Source organism: Lissotriton vulgaris, unplaced genomic scaffold, assembly GCF_964263255.1.
Source record: "Lissotriton vulgaris unplaced genomic scaffold, aLisVul1.2 SCAFFOLD_7479, whole genome shotgun sequence".
In the NCBI taxonomy this organism is placed as follows: Eukaryota; Metazoa; Chordata; class Amphibia; order Caudata; family Salamandridae; genus Lissotriton; species Lissotriton vulgaris.
This window is the reverse complement of record NW_028254770.1, coordinates 56,487-80,878: the sequence shown is the minus strand read 5'-3', so window position 1 is coordinate 80,878 and position 24,392 is coordinate 56,487. Positions and strand designations below refer to the sequence as shown.

Sequence of the window (24,392 nt, the reverse complement as noted above, 5' to 3'; positions counted from 1 at the left end):
GTAGTAGAGAGAGAGAGGGGTGTAGAGAGAGAGAGAGGGGTGTAGAGAGAGAGAGAGGGGGGAGAGAGAGAGGGGTGTAGAGAGAGGGGTGTAGAGAGAGGGGTGTAGAGAGAGAGAGGGGTGTAGAGAGAGAGAGAGGGGGTGTAGAGAGAGAGGGGTGTAGAGAGAGAGGGAGGATAGAGAGGAGAGAGGGGGGGATAGAGAGAGAGAGAGAGTGGGGGATAGAGAGAGGAGGGGATGGAGAGAGTGAGGGGAATAGAGAGAGTGAGGGGGAATAGAGAGAGTGAGGGGGATAGAGAGAGTGAGGGCGATCGAGAGAGTGAGGGCGATCGAGAGAGTGAGGGCGATCGAGAGAGTGAGGGCGATCGAGAGAGTGAGGGCGATCGAGAGAGTGAGGCGATCGAGAGAGTGAGGGCGATCGAGAGAGTGAGGGCGATCGAGAGAGTGAGGGCGATCGAGAGAGTGAGGGCGATCGAGAGAGTGAGGGCGATCGAGAGAGTGAGGGCGATCGAGAGAGTGAGGGCGATCGAGAGAGTGAGGGCGATCGAGAGAGTGAGGGCGATCGAGAGAGTGAGGGCGATCGAGAGAGTGAGGGCGATCGAGAGAGTGAGGGCGATAGATAGAGTGAGGGCGATAGATAGAGTGAGGGCGATAGAGTGAGGGCGATAGAGTGAGGGCGATAGAGTGAGGGCGAGTGAGGGCGATAGATAGAGTGAGGGCAATAGAGTGAGGGCAATAGATAGATAGATGGTTGGGGATGTGTGCGTGGGGGTGTGTGTGTGTGGGGTTGGGTGTGGGGTTGGGTGTGGGTATGTGTGTGTGGTTGGATGTGTGTGAGGGGTTGGGTGTGTGTGTGTGTGAGGGGTTGGGTGTGTGTGTGAGGGGTTGGGTGTGTGTGTGTGTGTGTGAGGGGTTGGGTGTGTGTGTGTGAGGGGTTGGGTGTGTGTGTGTGAGCTGTTGGGTGTGTGTGGGGTTGGGTGTGTGTGAGGGGTTGGGTGGGTGTGTGTGAGGGGTTGGGTGTGTGTGTGTGTGTGAGGGGTTGGGTGTGTGTGTGTGAGGGGTTGGGTGTGTGTGAGGGGTTGGGTGTGTGTGAGCTGTTGGGTGTGTGTGGGGTTGGGTGTGTGTGTGGGGTTGGGTGTGTGTGTGCAGTTGTGTGTGGGGGGTTGGGTGTGTGTGGGGGGTTGGGTGTGTGTGGGGGGTGTCGGGTGTGGGGGGTGTGGTTGTGTGTGTGGGGTTGTGTGTGTGTGTGGGGTTGTGTGTGTGTATGGGGTTGTGTGTGTGTATGGGGTTGTGTGTGTGTATGGGGTTGTGTGTGTGTATGGGGTTGTGTGTGTGTATGGGGTTGTGTGTGTGTATGGGGTTGTGTGTGTGTATGGGGTTGTGTGTGTGTATGGGGTTGTATGTGTGTATGGGGTTGTATGTGTGTATGGGGGGTGTATGTGTGTATGGGGGTGTATGTGTGTATGGGGGTGTATGTGTCATCAGCCGCGGTCGCGCTTTGCTGATGACGGAGCGGTTCCGTCACTGCCCGCTCGGAATGCCTGCGCGGCGCGGATTCCGCGCCTGCGCTGAACGTTCTATTGAGCGGGCGGGCCGTGACGGAACCGCTCCGTCATGAGCACAGCGCAACCGCGGCTGGTGACGAAGCTGTTCCGTCACCAGCATGCGCCCGCCACGCGGCCGCCCCACCCCTTAGCACTGCGTCGGAATAGTCGCCGCAGTGAAGGGGTTAAGGCACTTCACCTACAATAAATCTGTGAGGTGAATAGCAAAGACACTGCTATTCCTGTAGTAAAAGGAGACTGCCAGCAGATGAACACAAACTGATGGGGAGAGAAGTACAGAAGGGAGACCGCTCCCAAAATAAACACTGATACAAAAGCGCTTCTCCTAACAGAAAACGCTCTGGAGGGAGGTGCAGGCAGCATGAGTGGGAAGAAATAGTACCCGAATCACTTCTGGAGCAGCAGACGGGTACTGATTAAGTTTGATTAATCTGTGCTTGTTCCCTGCTCCACAGAACGGAAATTACATTTGGCCAGCACTGGACAATTAAGGTGGCTGCAAAGAAGAGGGATGCTACAGCCAACAAATGTTAAGCAATGGAAGGGATCCAAGCCGTCCCCCAGAACAAGTGGATATGTGGAGGAAACTAGAGTGAGAGAACAGATGTAAAGTGCACGGTCAGTGGTAGGGTTTATGGATAGTTGCAGATTATAAGGACGGTGGTCGAGTGTAGGGACGGGGGTAGAGTGTAGGGACATTGGCAGGTATCCGGACAGTAGGACATTTCCTAATCAGAGGTAGTTAGTAGGGACATGGTATTGTATAATATAGCAACCAACATAAAGTGTAGGACCGTGAGAGTGCAGGTATGTGAGGAGGGGTAGAGCTTAGTGAAAGTGGTGCAGTGCAAGGACAGTAAAGTATGTATGTAACAGGCACCAATGACAGACCGAACACTGACAAGAGATCAGACAAGGTGGTAGGATCAAAACACACTGCCTAGCCCAGCGGTACCTAGAAGTGGGCCGATGCTAGTCTTCTCCCAGCATGCAGAGACCAAAGTGAGTGCGGGCATGCCCCAGAGCAGTCAGTGAGTATACAGTGGAGCTAGGAACTTCTGTCAGCGCTATAACAGCCCCCCGCTTCACAGCAATATATTATTTGCAGCACAGCAATTCCAGTCAACGCAGAGTATTAACAGAATCTGCGCAACTTAAAGTCCTGGTGCTAGCAAAACACGGTTGCCAATAGAACGTTCATTTTTTGCCAACACTGCTTCCAAAGCCACAACAGGCTGCTGCACGTTTTTTACTTTTCACAGTCTCCGTCGACATTGTCACATAAGCCCAAACAAGCCACTTTTGAAAACAAGACAAAGAGCATGGGCGAGCGCACCCTGGAAACGTCTCCCCTCCTTGTTTTTTTGCTACATGTGTGCAGAGGGAGCGTTGGGGGAATGGAGACTTGCTGGAAGTCCATTGACACGAGAAGGACTTGCTCTGTAATTATTGATCTTTTGAAACAGTGGGTTGGCAAAATCAAAAAAAAAAAAAAGACAGACCGACCCTGCGGACGAGAACTGAAATGTATGACCGGAGCTGTACTCTTCATGGTATCCAAAAATCTGCTGATCAGAAGAAAAATTACCATTTGGGTCTGTGTGCCCTCCGAGCAGCAACACACAATACGGCATCAGTAAACACAATGCCACACAAACTCTAGCCACAATGTCAAATCTGAGCTCCGTCCTCTTTTGCCTAACAATTCGGATTGCAATGGTCACGGTTTAGCTGATATTATAACACAGTAAAAAATAAACAAACTAGTTAAAAAAGACTCAAACACACACAACAGAGCCTTTGATTACAAGGGGAAACAAAGAAGCAGACAACATTGGAACAAAAAAAACTAAATAAAACAAGAGGAGTGTGCACATAGGCTCAGGGGCTTTAAAGACCTGAGTCCTTACAATGCAGATGACAAGCTGTGGTGTGCCGTGTTAATAAAAGAAAAGGTGCATGATGATTAAACATGAAAGCAGCGCTGTGCTGAGGCCTATTTTCAATTGAAAGGCAGGGGGTGCGAAAAGCGCGCTTTCCCATGCCAACGAGGAGGAACAAAAAACAATAGTGCACAGGACAAAGCCTAAATAAATACAAGTGGAGGAGTACAAGTAATGCGACGCTGCTCCGTTGGGAGTAGATGAAAATGAAGGACAAATGGAAAAGTTAATCACTTGGAAGCAAGGAATTTTAAAGGACAGTGAAATAAATAAATGAAAAGCAATGGGCGGGTTGTAAGCCTACAAAGTATATACAACATGTCTCCAAGAGACAGCTGCGCTGTCTTGGCTCAACCTAAAAATGGCACTCTGGATCAATCAACAGGAAAGATAAAGAACCTTTACCAGTTTTCATAGAAAAAGAAATTTAATTTCTTACTATTTCGAGAATGTAGTACATAGTAGATTAAAATTATTTTTTCAGAGGACAAATAACATTGCGCCCCACAAAAATGTAAGTTTCTTGTGTTACATTTTGCAATCATTAGATGCAGGATTTTCATCAAAGGTCATAAAGAACCCAATGAAACACCTTCATCCCACAAGAGTACTTCCTAAAAAAGTGTACAATCATTGAGATGCAAATTAATAATATTGGGTTAGTACCTGTATTTGGTTGAGGCTCGTCCAGATCAATGAAACCACAGTTATCATGGCAGAGGCGAGGCTTAATGGACAAGTCCACTCCCAGTTCTCGAAGTCTGTCCAGCTTGGACTTGCGGGCCTTTTCACACTGATCAGCTGTAACCAATCCAGTCTTCTGCATAGACCCCTCAGTGCAGGCTTTTGACTCTAGGGTAACAGTCTCTTTCATTTTCTCTGCAGGGACAATTGTCACAGACTCAGGCAGTACAGGTTCAAGCGTGGATTCAAGATGCAATTTTTCCCCCCACTCCATGCTGCCAACATCTTGACTCTGGTTCTCTTTTGCCACTTCAGCAGGCAATGTGTCTTGGGAGCCAGCAGAAATAGCTTCCTCCACAATAGTACATTTGCCATCTTTATTGTTGTTTTCTGCAGACTTCTCCAAAGCATTCTGTGCTAGACAATCCCCCTGTCTAGGAGCCCCAATACTTGCAGGAACCAAAAGAGAACACACTTCCATTTCAGGCTCCTTCAAAGCTTCAACAGCGGTCACTTCGGCTGGGTTTCCACTGCCACTGGTATTTGGACAATCTGTTCTTTCATCCGCAACGATGGCTTGATACTTGCTTGACCTGTAGTGAGAAAAAGTGCAACACACCATTGTAAATTGAGCATTACAAGTAGACTCATAGTAAAGGAACCATGGCGGTGAAAACAGGTTGAGGAAGTAGTGTAATATATAAAAATAAAAACCACATCACGACAAGTGAGGTTGTCCCGCACACTGTATTAAAAAAAATGACAAGGTAGTAGGGGCTGGTAGGGTGTTCAGGAGCACCGCTGCCAAGACTTACAACAAAATGAGTCAGTAGCAAATCTAATACAAACTTTAAGATAACTCAGCTGAGGCATGATGTAGAGAACTGGGCTTTTGTAACAGTTACCCCACACACACGTTTTGTTCCCTTTTTAGCTACTAAAGTTTAGTCTCAGACAGTGCACGGAGGACTGCGATCCAGACCTCAGTGCCAGGGTTTCTTCCCTAAAACAAGGTGCTGTCTAATTGTTCTAAAATAAGCAAAGGAACCTCTACAAGTCCCTAGTAAATGGCAACCCAGTACTAAAGAGGGTCCCTCAGGGCTGCAGCATTCTTATGCCACCCTAAGGGACCAACATACAAATTCAAAATAGACTGCCATCACAGGCTGTGTGACATGACATGGAGCAAAACTGGAGTGAAAACATGACACTTGTGTGTCATGCCAAAGTCACAGCATCTATTATATGTAATTCACCCCTACAGCAGGCCATGAGCCCTCAGGTAGAGCACATTATATTTCATGTGAGGCAGGAGCAAACACGCCCCTGTGATGTCTAGTTCTATTACAAAATATTGCAAGTGAGCAGGGAAGCAAACTTAAGGTATGTACTGGGCACTTGTCAACATTTTTCCCCAGCTAAATAATGGCTTCACTGAAACATGTGTTTGGTATCAAACACCTTGTATTAGGAAAGCCACACCGATTCCAGTGATGGGTTTATTAATACATACACCCAGAGTGCACGTTAGCGATGCCCCCTCAAAAACCTACCAACTGCTAGTGAGCTGGTCTCAGCCAGTCTGCCGCCACAGAGGAGTTTCTCACCCCCAGGGGCGAGGGCCTTTGCTGTCAGGAGGTCAAAAACAAAGCTTCCCCCTCCCACAGGATTTTTATTTTTTTATTAACATTCCAAGGCAGGGAGCTTCAAAGAGCCTACTGCCATTGATATGCAAATCTGGCTTCCCTTAGGAGAGGATGCTGCCCCCCACCCTGAGCCATCTGGCACCAGGAACGGTGGGAAAATTAGCTAAGCAGGAGGAGTGTTACACTGCCAGGCTAGGCAACCATCTAGGGTGACCCAGCCCGACATGAACACAACTTCAGAAATTCCACCATATTGTGTGTGGTGGAATCAGGAACAGGGTGATTCCCAATCTCGATCGGAAGTGATCATTTAGGGGGTGTAGTGACCTCAGGGGTAATTAACCCATTGGCTGCTACTCGTCACTCCCCTCAACCCCCCCATATTGAGTATTTAGGGTACCACCTAATACCCGGACTTTAGAAGTCGATGGATCAAGAGAAAAAGTGGACAAAGAAGAGTCCTGCCAAGAGAACAGAGGAGCAACAGCTGACTTGGCGGCAACCCTGCCAGCCTGACTGCTGCCTCCAACAATCGTAGAAGAAGCAGACACGTCCTGCCGCTTTGAAGTCTCCATGAAACCTGGAGGACTGCCAGTGCTTAGCCAACTGCGTAAAGAAACTTAAATGGTGTAGAGGCGCTACTCCTCTGCAGCCACATGCACCGGATCCAATGCTAAAATACACAGCTGTACCCGATCCCCACAGCCAGAGTAGAAGTGGACCAAGTGTGTCCCTGTGTGCCAGAGGACCTCAAGAGTCGAGCCCCCTTGTGGGTTCTCCTAGACTGGAGCCCCAGTGCCTACTTGCAGCCTATTTCTGACAGGACCGTTCTCTCCTTGAAGTGAATGGGACACGTGATGCCGTAACATACCACTGCACACAGATGCCCCAGAGCCTCCCGAGGTGACCTGTTGGTTTGGCCTTGGACATTGCACCATACTCGCCTTAAGTCCTTGAGACAGTCCTATAAGTCGCCGCTCAGTGCCCAAATGCAATGCTTATTTTTCCTCTATAGATGCCATTACAGATCCAGAAATTGCACGGTGTCCATTTTTGAAAAATGTCAAAATTCATAACTCGAAAAGCGCTTACCCGATTCCGATGATCTTGGTATCTAAATTCATATAAAAGTAAGTATAAATTGGTGTTGGATTTCTTTGAGTGTGTGTCTCATTTACTGCCTTTGTGTGTGTAATAAATGCTTAGCACTACCCTCTGATATGCCTAACTGCTCACCCAAACGACCACAAAGAAGAGCAACTGGAGTGTCAATTGTGCCTCTAATTCCTTTGGGGTTTGCCTGGACTCTCTGCACCATGTACCTTATTTTGTGCCCAGCTCACAGGCCCATGTGGCGGTAGCCCCTCGCAGCAGGTCCCTTCACGTTCCTGTCCCAGCTCTGTCTCTCTCTCTGGTGGCACATCCCCCTTACTTATACCCTCCTCCCAGGCAGTGCCAGAACCTTCTAGAATGTTGGCAAAGCTGGCCTAAACTGGCTCAAGGGGAGGGGTTGAGCACTCTGGGTGGGTGCCAGGCTTTCCCTCCAAAAGCTAAGGGTGGCTGGGTAATATTATCTAGACCGCTGACCTATGGCAGTCCGGTGGCAAAACCCATGGCCTTGGCATCCATTTTAAACACAGAACATTTAAGTCAGGTGCATTTCTAAAATGGGGGAAATTTACAAGTGCTCACACCATTACATGACATTACATATTAACAAGGTGTCTCACACCACACATGGCCTATACAGGTTTATTACCATGAGGGAGACATTTCAAATTAGGGGGGCAAAAGCGAAAAATTATGGGGGAAAAGGCAATGTCCAACAAAGGTTATGCTGGAATGCCATCAATTTAAGCATTGCCCTTTTTAATTCTTTAACAATCCAGCTTTTTATGTCTGATCAACTTTATTCTATTTGAAAATAATTTGTGGTTTAGTTTCTTGAGATTTTTCTCTTGACGGGGCAGGGGCTGTGGTAATTCGTAGCTGGTGACATGCTGCCAAATATCGTACTAGTTTAGCGTATGTAGTTTGGTACTAAAACGGGGCAGGTACCCTATTTGAGTTCTCAAAATGGCTGTGGGATGTAAGATAGGCTGCTGCTGTTTTACGAGATGCTTCACTTGTGCATACCTCTGAAGTCACTCAGAAGAAACTTTATTGCGTGATTTAAAAAAACCTTTGCAAGTTACAAAAGATAAAAGTATTACACATTAAAAGAAGATATAACCCCAGTTCGTAGTAAGAGACCCCGTGCCCCCCGTTTTTCAGAGTACACAATCGTAGGTGCCCTTTCGCCGACACGTTAATAATAACCCTTTGGGGCACTGGGGGTAGTGTCCAAGATTTGGAAATCGAGTCCCGGAGTGTGCCAACCTATGCGCTGAGCCCCTCTAGTCAGTTAGTCAGGTGACTCTGACAATAACTTTCATTAGCCTGAGTACCTGCAAGGAGGATCTGCCGGTTGCTTTTCTGGTGGAGGTTGCTGTTAGTGAATCCCCTCCCCTAGTTTTTCGGCAGCACGATCCATAAACCTTACTAGAGCGCAGTTTAGGTTGGTGTTCCGTGGGTCAAAGCAGGCTAGTACTGCGGCTCTGCTCGATCTGACCTCGTTGACGATCCAGCCTCTCCGTAAAAGGGACCTTCTTTCCTTCAACAGACATGGACATAGGCAAAGGATGTGTGTTATGTCTTCCCTATGGTTTCCACAAAGCTGACAATGTTGCTGGACTTGTTCTCTTTTCCATTTGGGAAGATGGCAGGACAAATGGATCACTCCTATTCTTAGTTTTAAGAAACAAAGTTTAGTATGTGCGGTGAACTGCAAGATTAGATACCCCTGAGGCGTCATCTTGTCGTATGATGCAAGAGTCATCCAGCCGTGACTACTTCTTGCGAGACATGCCTTATCTTCTAGTGAAGAGTTCTCGGCTGGGAGAGCCCCGTGTGTGTCCCGCGTCTCCCCTCCGCCGCCGGTGATTGGACCTGGGCTCCGTAGGCCGGAGGAGGCCCGGGACCCGGAAGAAACCAGCGCGGGCGCTCGGAGGACGAGCGAGTGCCCAGCGGAGCAGCCGAAAGAGGCCGGAAGAAGCTCCGGCGGAGCTGCGGTGTTTCGGGGCTCCCGTGGTGAAGAGGGAGCCCCGTTTGTGCTTGCAGCCTCGCGGATTCTGCCCTAAAATCCCGGTCCCCAGGGAGGAAGGAGGGGCCCGGCTGTCGTGAGGAAGGAGGGTGCATCGAGGCACGTGGTCGGTGCCTGCCCCCTCCACGGAAAAGAGCCCTGCGCTGAGAGCCAAGCAGAGGTGGCGGCCGGAACCGGCAAGGAGGTGCTGCCAGTGTCGCACGGGGCTACCGGTTGGATAGGGAGGCCCTGCACCAGCCACGGAGGAGAGTGAGCCCTGCAGGGGAAGAGGACCCCCGGAGTAGCCCTGTGAGTGGGGCCTTATGCGAACTGTGTGGAGGGCTGGAGAGGGCGAGTCGGGGCATATGCCGGTGCCCGCCCCCGGGACTGCCCTTGATTTACAGGTGGCCCGTCTGGCAGTGGGCACCTCCCACCGAAGAGGTCTGGAGTCGGGGCACAGGCTTGGTGTCCGCTCGCCCCCCCTCCCCTTCTCTTGGGGTGACTGTTGCGAGGGCCCCATTGGCCCTAAGAATCCTGTTAAGACGTCCTGGGCTGGGCAAGAGCCTGAATTAAGCCCCTACAGACTGGGCTGAAGGAGGAGTAACCCCCAGCTGGGGTGGGATTCTTGACATAGTGTTTTTCCGAGGAAGTCATGCTAAGGGGCATATTGGCCTAGTGTTAATGCCCCTGTTAATGATAGGCACCCCCCCCCCTCCCAAGCGTTATTCGCCTGAGGAGACCTTTAGGGTTGCCCTCATGAATTGTTTATTCCTGCACAGTGACCGGGTTATAGGAAATGTTTGATTATCCCTGCCCATGAATGGTTGTGACCCGTCACTAATGTATACTGATGTTTTGCGCCGGGTGGGTGATCTTATGCTGATCCCAGGCCGTTATACCCATGAGGATTGTGGGGCCCTTGCGGATGTTATTTACCTGCCTAAGTGTGCCTAATGTACGCACTGGTGAGGTGCGCAATGTGTTGGAGGCCCATGGTATTGCTCAGGGATAAAGCGCCAGTGTTGATATGCTTATGGTTAAATGCCTAATGTCACATCGTAATGTGTATGCCTACGGTTCTATTGCATACAAGGTGCCTACTTACCTGAGGAGATGGTCATCACCCTGGCCTACGGTGATGAGACCGATCTCTAATGTTGATGCCCTCATGCTTTCATGCAGGTCCCAGGCTAAGAAGTTATCCAGTACCGGTTGATTCTAGATATGCTGTATGAGGCCCTATGTTTACTGAGTTTGTGCCTACAGTTGGATGCCCACATATTTAGGCATTACAAGTTCTGCCTAGTGTTTTATTCCCACAGGATGAGGGTGTAGTAAAACCTTGATGTGCTCTTTTACTACAGGTGTCCTGCCCCTGTGCTGGCCTGACGTGTCATTCCAGGCCCCTGGTTATATCCCATGTTAATGAGCAAGCATTGTTGATTTATTACAGGTGCTCCCGTCTGTTAATATGTGCTGAGGTACCATGAAGTTTTTCCCTTACAGGGGTCGGGTTGGAGTTATAGTGCACGAGGTATACTTCTGCTAATATAATATTTTGCAATTACAGCCTCCCACTGAAGATTAGTGCCTGAGTTGGCCCCGCCATATTGTCCCCAGGTTTAATGTTAATTTAATCACATTCTTTTCCTTTCAGCCATGGACTTACGGACTCAGCCCTTACTTCCCATGTAAATAATCCCCCCTGATACACTTGGCTCTGGTGCCAGTTGGCGCCGTGTTGCGATACCACTGTTTATGCATTTTTGCCTTGCAGGTTGGAGATATACTAAACTACTTACTAATTTTCCAACTCAAATTGGTGTCCTGCCTCTTTTGTGGTGTGCCTGGTGTGTCGTCTGTGGGTACTGCATGAGTGCTTCACATGTCCTCCGAAGTTTGGCCTGCCCGCTTGGTTCCGTGCTACCCCCCTGGAGATTTGGTAACCCCATTTCCTACAACCTTCGTAAAGGTTAACTATTTCGGCCAATCCTACTTTACATTTGGAAAAAATGTGTGGGGAATGCAAGCGTTTATGGGACGAGCATAGACCAGTTGGCTGCTTTAGTAAACAATTTATTTTTTTTAACTTTATTTTGCCAGTTTACACATTAACACAGTGACACAGAACTGGCATCCTTTCATTGTATGTACGCAGATTGACAACCTCACTAGCGGCACTTAGATCTACAGGCTACAACAGGGAGGGGACGGACTCATGGGGAAGGAACACAAAAAGCATACAATAATAGCACAGTGAGAAGGAGCCAGGCATGTCGCTGATGCAGGCGGTAGACATCACTGGGGTCCATGCCCCTTCTCCCCATCATACCCGGACCCAGCAGGCGCATCCAACCCAACACTCTCACTGTCAGCCGTGGCGCAGAAGGAGGGCTCCTCTTCACATGTTACGATGCACATATTACGCGCAAGGCCATTAGGTCATCCTGTAGCTTCTCATCTCGCCGAGTAGTTTGCATATGAGTTTCCTCGGCCAATGACCACTCCCTTACATCCCTAAGCCAAGTGGATACCTCCGGGGCCCTTCGCCCCATCCAAGTTATCCCCACCCTGCGCCTGGCTACCACCAACATTAATTGGAGGAATTTGTACGAGAGTTTCTTTTTTTGGGGCTTCCGGACCAGAGCAAGCAGACAATGCAGGGGCTCGGGCGCCAACCTAAGGCCTGTGGCCGCGACTATTCTGTCCACCAACCCCACCCAGAATTGCCTAACCAAAGGGCATTCCCAGGTCAAGTGCAGGAAGCCCGCTTTCTCAGCGTGACATCTAGGGCAACTGTCTCCCCTATCTTCAGAGATGCGCCGCAATGATACTGGGGTTAGGTATGTGCGGTTTAGGAAGTTGAAGTGTGTCAGTTTAAATCGTGCATTGCAGGAGACCTTTCGGGTGAGGGTACCTATGCGCGTCCACTGTCCCTGGTCCAGTGGGGTGCAGAGATCTGCCACGCGAGAGGGCAGCACCAGGGGACCAGAGTACCCTCTCATGGCCTTATAGAGGAGCGAAATCAATCTACGCCCCCTGCCACAAGAAAGGAGGATGTCTAGGGTATGGGTCAGTGGTGGTGCATCTGGTTACTGGGGCCAGGTGACCCTCACCACCTCCTGAATGCCCCTGAAATGTAGGTTTTGTCCCCGTCCAAGACTAGACCTCTTCCGCCTGCTCATAAGTAAGAAAAGACTCATTAGGGTAAAAGGTCAGCCAGTACTTCGCAGCCTCCCTTCCTACAGGAACGAAAGGACATATGCTGCTCCATATCAACGATGGGGGACAGTATCCAAATCGGGAGTTCCCTGTGGAAGGGTGCCCTCCGCAAGACCTTCTCCACAAACCACTGCCACACACTAGCCGTGTGTCGCACCACATATGGAAGGGACGTGTCCGCCCCCTACCCCGCATCAGGGCAACCTGTAGCCCTTGTGTATCTGCCCTACCAGAGAGGAGGCGCGTCTCCCAATTGTCAGTGTCTGTAAACCTGCAAGCCGCATGTTGCAACTGGGCCGCATAATAGTATAGGTCAAAGCGAGGGGGCTTCAAGGGCTCCCTCTTCGTAGCTACGGACAACGGTGTGCAGAGCCAGCCTTCTAAGACGGCCCGCCCAGAGCAGGGACGTGAGAAGCATATTAAGAGTGAGGAAGACTCGTGTTGGGAGCGGACACAGCGCGTTTTGGAGGACATACAACGTTCTAGGCAGCATCACCATCTTGGCGACGGCCAGTTGTCCCATTAACGAGAGAGGTAGAGTTCCAGAAAGACACTGACTGTTGTAGGGACACAAGTATGCGATCCCCATTCTGGGTTAATACCAGTGCGTCCGTCGGAGCCACCCGTATACCGAGGTAACGGAACCCCTCCCGTTCCCAGCGAAGCCAGAGGTCAGGCAGGTCTTCCAAGGGCACCGAATCCAACCCCGCCAGTGGGAAGATCAGGGAATTATGGCGGTTGAGTCGTAACCCCGACACCTCCCCGAACCGGCCCAAATGATGCAGCAGCATCGGCACTGCGTCCCGGGGGCGGTCAGATAGAACAAAGCGCCTTCCGCATATAGGGAAATGACATTGCATGTGTCCCCCGCTCTGTTGATACCCCACCGCACCATGTCAGTGCGAACCCGGACAACGAGGGGCTCTATGGCCAGGGCAAACAGTAGCGGCGAGAGGGGGCACCCCTGGCACGTACCCAGTCCCAACCGCCACTCTGTGGACCTTGCGCCCCCAAGCTTCACCCTGGCCCGCGGGGCCGTATACAAGATGCGAATCCAGCGACAGAAGTTGGGGCCTAGCCCCAAGGCACGGAGGACCTCGAGAAGATAACCCCAGTCGGCTGTATCGAACGCTTTGGCGAGGTCAATAGACACCAACACCATCTTCCCTTCCTGCCCAGGCACCTCGTGTAAAACATGGTTCAACCGTCGCAGGTTCATGGCCGTATTACGTCCCGGTATGAAGCCGCACTGATCCTCGTGGACCAAGTGAGACATGTACGGCACTAAGCGCATGGCCAGGAGCTTGCACAAGATCTTAACGTCCCTATTGATCATTGTGATCGGACGTTACGAGGAAGGCTCTTAGGCGTCCCCCCCTGGTTTCAGGATCATGCATATTTCCCCCAGTGTCATGCTCGGCGGGAGAGTCCCGCTCTCAAACGCCTCAAGATAAACCTGCAATAGGAGTTGGGGGAGCACATCCCCGAAGGCCTGGTAAAACTCGGAAGGGAAACCGCCACTCCCCGGCGCCTTGGCCCTCGGCAGGCGCCGCATGGCGGTGCGCACCTCACTCAGACAGGTCTTCTTGCGTCTGGAGGGACAATTCCCGAAGGTAAGGGAGATAAGCGGACTCCGCAACGGTGGGGTCCACGGTGTACACCTGCTGCAGCAAACCCAGCTCAGAGTGGACCAAGCCCCCTGTGGGCCCCCGTAGGGCCACAATCCTCTCCGGGGCTCTCTCCCACCAAAGAAACCTGTCAAGGTTGGGGTCTAGGACGTAGTTAAAGTTCCCAAACCAAAGCAGCGGGCCTCCAGTTCCGGCACCAGGACCTCCTGTATGGTCTGGAAAAAGTCTGGGTCATCGGTATTCGGGGCATAGGTGTGCAGTATGACGATATCCCTACCATCTAGTTTAGCTCTAAGGAGCAGGAACCTCCCAGGAATGTCAGCCTCCACATACTGGACAGCAAACTGGACCCCGGCGGCCACCCAGACCAAGACCCCCCTGGCATATGTGGAAAATGAAGAACAGAAAACCTGACCCCGCCACTTTTTCCTCAATTTCTGAGCCCCGTCATCCGTGAGGTGGGTTTCCTGGAGGCAAGCTATGGATACCTTGTGCCTGCGAAGGGAGGACAGAATCCTATATCTCTTGGTGCATGTACCCCAGCCCTCTCACATTCCAACTCAGGAGTTTACACACCACGCAAGGTGAAGCAACCATTCATACCGTAGCCCACTTCCCATGTGACCACCCCAGTCCTGTGCCCGAAATGCAGTACACACGATGCCTGAATGAAACAACCAAAAACCAACCCCCCTCCCCCTCCAACATCCCCCCCCTCCCACGAGCAATATACTGACAACAACAAAACATACAGAAATGCCCTTCCCATGCTGGTGCCAGGACGTTCACAGCCAGCCCATATGCCCAACCGGGCCGAACTACCCAAGTGGAGAAGAGAACCTCCCTTCCCCAAAGTCAGCACCCGACACATGCCACCCGCCCCAAGTCATTATGCAGAGTCTCGGGCCAACAGAGTAAGCGTTCGGGGAGCCACTATCTCCAACCCCCAGGACTAGTGCTATCTCAATGCAGTCTTCACAGTGCGTATCTCGCGGTCCTAAACAGCCCAGGGGTGCGGGTCCCCACCCCCCAGAGAAGTACAGTAGTGACCCACCCGTTACGTGGGATCCCAGCCTCCCATTTCCCCATCCGTTAATACCCCCCCTAAACATGTGCGAAGATTCATCTAGTCGGGTCCCCTCCAAGGATGCGAGCCCCTCCCTTAAGAGGTTGGCCGCGCCCCCCCAGGACAGTTGAGCAGGGAGACAATAAAAGGATATCATCCTCAATGCAGGACCGGGTACGACGTAAGTGAGCCCCTGACAGACTCAGGAACAGTGTACGTAGTTGGTTGCAGGGTTTCCGGCACCAATTCCCCCTCCTGGGACGCCACCACTGAAAGTACGGGGGGTATATCTGTCTCCGTAGACTCCATGCGAAGAGCGCCGTCGTCTCCCACCTTGATTCGCTGCCTCTCTCTCTGGGTGGCATCCACCGATCGGTTCCTGCGTCTGTTGCCTCACCTTCTCGGCGGTCTGGAGCCCCAATCGCTCTGGGCTCCCCCACGTGCACCCGGCAGGATGGCATCTCCCCGGATCTCAAGCCATTCCCATACCTCCTCCAGGGTATCAAAGAAGTACGCCTTTTCCTGGAATAGGACTGTGAGCCTGGCTGGATAGAGTAACATGTACTGCAGGTGGAGGTTCCAGAGTTTTTGCTTACCAGTAAGGAAGGATTTCCTCTGCTCCTGCACCTGACTGGTATAGTCTGGGTAGATAGAGATCCTAGCGTTGTCACAGGTGAGGTTCGCCGTTTCTCTGGCTGCTTTCAGGATACAGTCTCGATAGGGGTAGTGCAGGATTAAAAAAATTAGGGCTCTCGGAGGAGCGCCCGGCCGCCGCCGCGGGACCAGCGCCCTATGGACCCACTCTACCACAAAGACCTCCGACATACCCGTAGAGCAGAGTTTCGTGCGTAGCCGCGTCTCCAAGAACCGTTCCGCATTGCCCCCTTCCAAACGTTCCGGAACACCCAGGACCCTAATGTTACTGCGGGGTGCTCTCCCCTCCACCTCCTCTGCTCTGCGCTCCAGATCCCCTGTCGCAGAGGTGAGCTGGGAGACAGTTTTCTTCAGGGATGAGACCTCTCCCTTCAGCTGGACAATATCCCCCTCCGCAGTGGAAACTTTATCCGCCACTTTCCTGAGGTCCGCCTGCAACAGATTGACATCAATGGAGACCGTCGCTATCTGCTTTTCCAGGGCGGTGCAAGAACCCTGTATTGCCTGCATGAGCTCCGATCGAGAGGGTTCGTCAGACGTATCCCCCTCACTGTCCAGCCCCGTCTGACGTGTGATCCGCTGCGAGAGGAGACGCTGGGTGGTATATTGTGTTATGATATTTGGTCGAGAGGTGCGGGGCAGCCTGTCCTTACCCATGCATGGGCACTCCGGGGTCCGTAAGGGTCAACGCCTCAGGTCCTCTTCTAACAATGTACCTGCCCCACCAGCGAGTCAGAGGGGGCACCGCAGAGGGTACCGCAGGAGAGCCTCAGGGAGAAGAGCCCGAGCACGGTCTGCCTCACTCACTCCGCCTCAGCACGATGAGCACAGGATGAGGGAGAATGCAGTCTCTGCAGGGTCACCGCCTCTCCTACCGGTATTTCAGGCCCCAGTCGCGCCTGTAAAGCGTCTCCGGGCTAGTGTCACAGCCTCCGGGAAGTAGGAGTCAGCAGTGGGCACCAACTCCGCTCCCCCCAAGCCCACAGGTGTCGCCACCGGGCCCCAGATCTCGCAGCTCACCTTCAGCCATGCAGGCCGCCTCCCCGACTCCACATGTCGACGGCCCCCGGACGGGGCACCTCTCTCACGCAGCACCCCAGATGGGCCGTGGAGGCAGCAGACAGAGGACCACCACACCGCCCCCCGGGGACCCCGCGGGATACTCAGCCCATATGCGGGGGCCGGAGGCAACACAGGGACACAGTTCCTCGCGGCAAGCCCCAACGTCCGTGGGTGTTTCAGGGAGCGGACCTCATCCACATCGCAGTAGGCCGCATCCCCGGCCCTGCGCTGGTGCAGTCCCAGGATCCTGGCCGCCAATCAGCCGTTAGCCCAACAGGGCGCTGTCACCTCTCCGCCGCACCTCCGGAGGGAGCACCGGCATAGGCGAGGAGCAAAGACACGCTCCAGGTAGTAGGGGCCCGCCGCTATCCCCAGGCTCCCCGCGGCTCCGCCCGCTGCTCCACCTCCGCCCGCGGGCCGTGAGCGAGACAGATGGTTAGTCCCATTCGGGAGGCCCCCGATGGCAGTGGGTGCCTCCCCCGCAGCAGCGAGGTGCCAGATGCAGTCCGCCGGGCCCGAGGCGATCGCCAGCGTCAAGTCGTCCTCGCGCCGGGTTAGGCCTCATCCCCAGCCACGCGCGATCCCAGCCAGCAGTCTTGCAGGCTCAGCGCCGGTCCCACCTCGCTGAGCCGTCCGATTTCTCCACTAGGCGTTCCCCCCTGTTCATGGGGTCGCGGACAGACTCGCGGGTCCGGTCCGATCTCCGCAATCAGAATTTTTTTAGGATTATTACGGCTGGCCGGTGGGGAGATGAAGGAGCTCACGTCCTGTCAACCATGCTGCTTGGCCACGCCCCCATCTCGGTAAACAATATTAGTTAAAAATGTTCACAATCTTTATAACCAGGCTAGCAAACTGAACCGAGAAATAGGCGATGGTGCAGTCTATTTTCTTCGCTGCCTGCACTATTATACCTAAAAAGACAATTCTTTAAACAGAGATCTGCAAATTCAAATCAACAGTGGTTTAGATTCGTTAATTCAGCTGTGAAAAATTCTGCGAAAGTAAGCAAATACATCCAATAAATTACACTGCCGCTGTGTAACTTTTTTGGTCTTGCAAGGCCTGCCTTGTACCAAGACAGTATTCCCCTGGGAGAGCAGAGACAGCTACAGTACAGTACCAAAATGAGTCTCCAGGCTCACTGAATCATTATTTTAAACCACAAATTAGGTTGTGTTCCTTAATATTAAGATTTCCAACCGCACTTCCACATTTAACTCACATGCGGTCCTACATACACGCACTCACACATTTATCCTGATGGAAAATATATTTCACATTCATAAAACCTACATCTGGTGACAAGGGCTTTTGTACACTAAACTGATATTTTGTTCGTAGGGTTATTAAATTGTATCACAAGCGTCAAAATATACAAGCCAAAAAGAACTGCTGAGTAATAAGAAAAGTTGTAGTACTGGAACAAATAAAATGGAATGTGTTGAGAAGTGCTTTATGCACACAAGTCATAATATGTTGTTTTGAAATGGGTTTAGAGTAAGTTAGTGAAATCTATCACCAATGAAGAAATGTAGAGTAGGGCTGTACTTATACTGCTCTTTCATTCTCCAGACGAGCTAGTGCCGAAGTATTTCAAAATATAATTTAAAAGGGGGGTGGGGGTGAGTCATTACATGCACCCTTTGTGGAAATCAGGAAGAGACTAACAAAGGATATAAAATAGAAGCTTCCTTGAGATATATTATATGAATCTCCTACGAAAGAAACATCCCACCAGGAGTCCTTTTCCATTGCATCTCGGATAGTCCGACTCCTAGCTAGAATATGTAACAAGCATTTACACTGCAACCGTCTCGCCTTTGCCAAAGTTAGAGCTATTGGCATTGTAAATGATATAAATTGTATTTATGTGTTGGTTTTGAAAACAGATAAATAAAATGGCATTGTCATTTACAATGTCAATCGCTTAACCTCTCGCAAATGCGAGACCTATTGCATTTGCACCCATGCACACAGACGCACACACACAGCGCCCCGACACACACACAGCGCCCCGACACACACAGAGAGCCCCCCCACACACACACACACAAAGAGAGCGCCCCACACACACACACACACACACACACACACACACACACACACACACAAAGAGAGCGCCCCACACACACACACACACACACACAAAGAGAGAGCCCCACACACACACACACAGAGCCCCACACACACACAGAGCCCCCCCCACACAAAGAGAGCCCCCCCACACACACAGAGAGCCCCCCCACACACACAGAGAGCCCCCCCACACACACAGAGAGCCCCCCCCACACACAGAGCCCCCCCACACAGACACACACAGAGAGCCCCCCCACATTCACAGAGAGCCCCCCCACACAGACACACACAGAGAGCCCCCCCACATTCACAGAGAGCCTCCCCCACACACACACACACAGAGAGCCTCCCCCACATTCACAGAGAGCCTCCCCCACACACACACACAGAGAGCCTCCCCCACACACACACACAGAGAGCCTCCCCCACACACACACACAGAGAGAGCCCCCCCCACACACACACACAGAGAGAGCCCCCCCCACACACAGAGAGTCCCCACACACACAGAGAGCCCCCACACACAGAGAGCCCCCCCACACACAGAGAGCCCCCCCACACACAGAGAGCCCCCCCACACACAGAGAGCCCCCCCACACACAGAGAGCCCCCCCCACACACACAGAGAGCCCCCCCCACACACACAGAGAGCCCCCCACACACACACAGAGGTACCCCCCCACACAGAGAGCCCCCCCCCACACACAGAGCCCCCCCACACACAGAGCACCCCCACACACAGAGCACCCCCCCACACACACAGAGCCCCCCCCACACACAGAGCCCCCCCCACACACAGAGCCCCCCCCACACACAGAGCCCCCCCCACACACAGAGCCCCCCCCACACACAGAGCCCCCCCCACACACAGAGCCCCCCACACACACAGAGCGCCCCACACACACAGGGCCCCACACACACACAGAGCCCCACACACACACAGAGCCCCACACACACACAGAGCCCCACACACACAGAGAGCCCCACACACACAGAGAGCCCCACACACACAGAGAGCCCCACACACACACAGAGAGCCCCACACACACAGAGAGCCCCACACACACAGAGAGCCCCACACACACAGAGAGCCCCACACACACACAGAGAGCCCCACACACACACACAGAGAGCCCCACACACACACACAGAGAGCCCCACACACACACAGAGAGCCCCACACACACAGAGAGCCCCACACACACAGAGAGCCCCACACACACAGAGAGCCCCACACACACAGAGAGCCCCACACACACAGAGAGCCCCACACACACAGAGAGCCCCACACACACAGAGAGCCCCACACACACAGAGAGCCCCACACAAAAACGTACGCACGAGGGAACAGAGGGGCAGAAAAGCACGAACAACATGATGAGGGGCTAGAACTTGACGAGGAAATGGAGGAACTACCACACGAGGATTTTGAGGAACTTGAACTCTACGAGGGGTTGGAATTTGATGAAGAACTAGAACACGATGAGGATGTATAGGAACTGGAACTCGACGATGAATCAGAACTGGAAGCCTCTGAGCAAAGTACAGACACCAAGCAAGTCCTAGGAGAGTGCAATGGTGAAATTGTACTTTCCAAAGTGATATCAGACGTATTCCTGTGCATCTGCCTGCAGGTTCATTTAAGGCGGAACAGATAGACAGTGGTCGAATTGAGCAGTTGTCGACTATTTGAAGAGGTGAAACACAAGCAGATGTATTCACTGGGGGTGTTTCACAGGGTCTTGTGTCACAGGAGCCGGAGCACATGAGGCAGGTTTAATCCATGGTGCGTTTGCAGAGTTTTCCCTGGGAAAGGTAGAGCAGGAGAAATGCATACACCTGCAGCTGTTTTTGGAACAGTATTGCACCGCTGTGTATAATGAAGGGGGATTAAACGTGATGGGCAGATGTTTTGTGGAGAGCTGGCACAAGGGCAATTGTTCTCTGGGTGGGCAGCTAAGCATTTGGTATTCCCCACAGTGTCGATGGGGCACCCCGCGTTCAGGAAACAAGGGCCACAGGGGGCGGGCGCCGTCATTTTTCAAAGGGTTGACAGGGCCACGCTCTCCATGAGAGAACCGCGCGCGCCGCGGCTGCGACGGAGGGGGCAGAGGCCACGCGCAGTGCCTGCTAAAACGGGAGGGGTGGAGGCTTGTGTTTCTTAAACATTTGATAGCATGCAAGTGACGCTCACTCTCCTCTCTTTGGTGACGCTGCGTCAGCGCCCTTGGTCTATCTATGCGAGTGATAAATGTCAGTCAGCCTTAGTTAATCGGCATCAAACCGAACCCCCCTACTTTTAGCCAGGGTTTCTGGTGGTATCGTCCGCCCTCAGCCTCGTCAGTAATTGTATCACAAAAGGGTGGCCTGATGCGACGCTATTATGTCACGGCTATTGTGGGCATGTCCGTCATGCTTAAAAAAACAAGTACATGCCTGAAAGGAAACTCACCGCACTAGAAATGACAACTGTGAAAAGCGATACTGTGTTTTTAGTTACCCCTCTGTACCTGGGCCGGGCTGCGCAGTGTGGAGAGGAGGCAGAGTCTGCTCACGCTGCCTGCACGCGCCAGTCGGCCCTCTGATTGATTGGTGTTCCTTATTAACCAGAGAGCTGACTTGAGCGTGCAGGCAGCGTGATGAGGGGCTGCTCTCTGCGGATGACGCCATGGAGAGAAAGAACACCAAAAACACACCCCCGAATCCAGTCTTGAACTGAGTGACGCCCCCCTCCTCCAATGGTTGGCCTCCGTTTAGGAAGCCAGCCAATGGAGAAGAGGGGCGGATTCAAGCCCCCACATATGTAACATAAGATCTCTCCCTGAGACTGCGCAAGCGCAGCCTACGCAGGTCTCGACCTAAAAACGAAAAAAAAGTTGCATTTATATACGGGGAAGGACCCACCTCTTATTAGGTTTCCAGTCATGTTGGGTCTTGTTTTATTCTGAAGCACATTGATGTAACAATGTAGGAATAGATTTATACAATGCTGCCCTTCTGTGTGTTCCAACACAGTATGTCTCTGTGGCCTCCCCACTCACCGAAATTCTCCCAATAGCCTCACCTCCCGGAGATAAAAAATCCTTATTCTTTCTACTTGGAACCCACAGTATGATGCAGACTCGTATTCTATTTGAAGTTACCGTTCTTATAATTTGCAGACGTCAAATGTGATCGTAGGGTATGAAAACGTATTGTCCTAGATGTGCTATGGACAGAGCAATTACATGCAATGAAATTCTACTGAGTAACTGCCTTTTATTTTTAGAAAGCCTAAGAATAACGGGAATAAGTTGGAAGGCTTCAGTGGCAGTGCAATATGTTTAAGAGGTGTGACCGTCCGTAAAAGAATACCTGCAGCCTTCCAAGTTCAATATAAAACACAATAACTTATCCTTTACAACAAATATTGCAGTATAATGATTTGAGCCCAGACAATTTCCCCAAAAACGAATAAGCGATAAGTACATGGGCAGAGTCTCAATTTCTAGGCAATCTTTGCACTACCTCTTAAAATGGACACAAACTAGATGGACAGATTAACCACAGTGGTGGCAGCACCAAGGAAATTATACCAATGAAATCTGCATTGCTACTGCTGCATGTGCTCCAGTCACACTGTGAACTGTGGTGGTAACTAAAGTTATTTAGGCATCAGACACCAATACTTAAAGCACTTTAAGGGTGTGGCTTTGAGCGTCAAGATGGCGGTGGCACTCTAAGAGGGCTTTGGATGCCTCAGTCGCCCACTCCTATCCGCAATCCAAAGGGATGGCCACTACCCCGTAATTGCACCTAACAGTGTCCCGGACCTGCCCTGCAAGCTGTCTGATCCCAAGGCGAAGCTAGGGCCCCATCTGCCCGATATGTGGCGGAGCTCCTCTCCTCCAAACATGGCGGCCCGCCTGGAATTGGCACTGATGCGCTGCAGAGCCTGGGAGTAAAGCAACCAGAGTAGAGCAACCACACCTAAGCCAGATGCAGAGCCCAAGTACCCAGATGGTCGCCTGCTTATAGGGTTGCTCCTTGCACCCTTCCTGTCGTTTGTCCTGAGGCCAGTGTGTGCAGCTGAACTGGCCTGTGCGGCCCATCTGATCCCTGGGGAGTGCTGCCTGGCCCAACATCAGAGGTCTGCTCACCCTATAGGCATTGCACATGCTTGGTCGCCACCTTCCCTGCTGGATACACAAACTGTGTCCTGAGTGGTGGAGGCCCAGTGCCTTGGTGCGGGTGAAAGGAGATCCCACTTGGGTCAAGGGCTCCAGCAGCCTCTGTTCTGCAGGCTGGCCTGCTCATGTGGTGATGCTCGCCCCAACAGCTCTGGCCTGTTGTCTGCACCAGTGTTTGACCGGTCTGATTGATCGTCGGCACCCTATGGAGACGAGATCCTCTCCCGATAGACGGGTAGGTCTGCATCAGTGCCAGGCCACCCGTCAGCCCTGCGGTTACTACACTTGTGAAGTCAACTGCGAGAGCCCCTCCCTTTTGTGATAGTGCCCCTTAGTGACCCCCCCTCCCGAACTCTTGGGACAGTGGGACTGGAACTTTGAGAACTTGCAGCCCCGTTGCCTGGGACTAAGGGATGGCCGTTGGAGATTGGGGCGGTGGACGTGGGAGCGCAGGTCCTGTGCGCCTGGCCTCAGACGACTCTGGGCTTTGGCCAGTCGGAGTCCCCACACCTCTGGCACTGTCACGCGCTCCCTTGTTGGTGGTTCCAGCTAACGCAACAAGGGGTCACCCACTTATCCGTTGCCCATGTAAGTTTCTCTATGACTCACCTGCCTCAAATCAGACACGCTGTTCAGAGCCTTAAGTCATCTGGAGGGCCCATCTCTATGGTGAAATGATGCCTAGTGCCCGGCTACGCTAACTGACAAAGCAGCTCTGTGGGAGCAATGTTTCCTCATTATTTTTCTCTGTGTGCGGTAATTGCATGTTTGTGTGCAAACATTTCCTGACTGTGTGCTCTATTGACAGTTGTAATGAATCACTGTGGAGCGATCATAGGCAGTATTCTATTATGCCTCATGGAAGTTACAGCAGTACAAGGCCACACAAAATGCAAAAGAACACTTTACAAGGTCAAACAATAATATTAACACCATTTACTTGCAATTATGATAAAAACTGCTGCAGAGGCACGCTTGTTTTCTATAACTGGGAGGATGTCTCAGTGAGTTAAATGATTGCCACTGACATAAATGCTGATCTGCAGTGCTTAAGCCTAGGTAGGCTGATTTAGGGCCTTACTAGAGCTCAGCAAGTGTGTTAGTCCGTCACAAACATGACGGATATCCCGTCTATCATATTACAAGTGCATCTTTACCTGTGGTACTTTTAATATGGCGGACAGGATATCCATCACATTTGTGATGGAGTAACCTGCCCACCAGACTCTAAATCAGGCCCCTAATCTTTTATGTACAGCACTAATAAATGGTTGGAATATGGTATCTAACACTATGTCACAAGCAAGTTATTATAAAGCTACACTCAAATGAAATAGCATGGTGTGTGTGAAAGGGTAAGTTCTGAAAGAGAAGTCTTCACTTATTACCAGGGCAACTGGAATTATGTGGCTGAAGAGGGCCAAATTATGCAGCGGGATGAGTACATTTTGCAGCAAGAAAAGGTAAATTATGTGGCACAATGTGGCACTTTTTTTTAATAGTGTTACTTCTTTATTTTGTCAGTTTTAAACTTGGTAACACTGTCTGGGCAT

General features: G+C 51.8%; 1 protein-coding gene across 1 annotated transcript in view; it reads right to left on the bottom strand.

Annotated features, from left to right (window-relative positions):
* Nucleotides 1-4,174: 4,174 nt before the first annotated feature.
* Nucleotides 4,175-24,392, bottom strand: part of LOC147659418 (claspin-like) — a gene marked incomplete at its 3' end in the record, with an annotated part of 44,682 nt that continues 24,464 nt past the window's right edge. The window contains exon 5 of the mRNA XM_086951757.1: nt 4,175-4,785. Coding sequence (XP_086807883.1) covers nt 4,175-4,785 — 611 coding nt within the window. The remainder of the gene's footprint in view (nt 4,786-24,392) is intronic.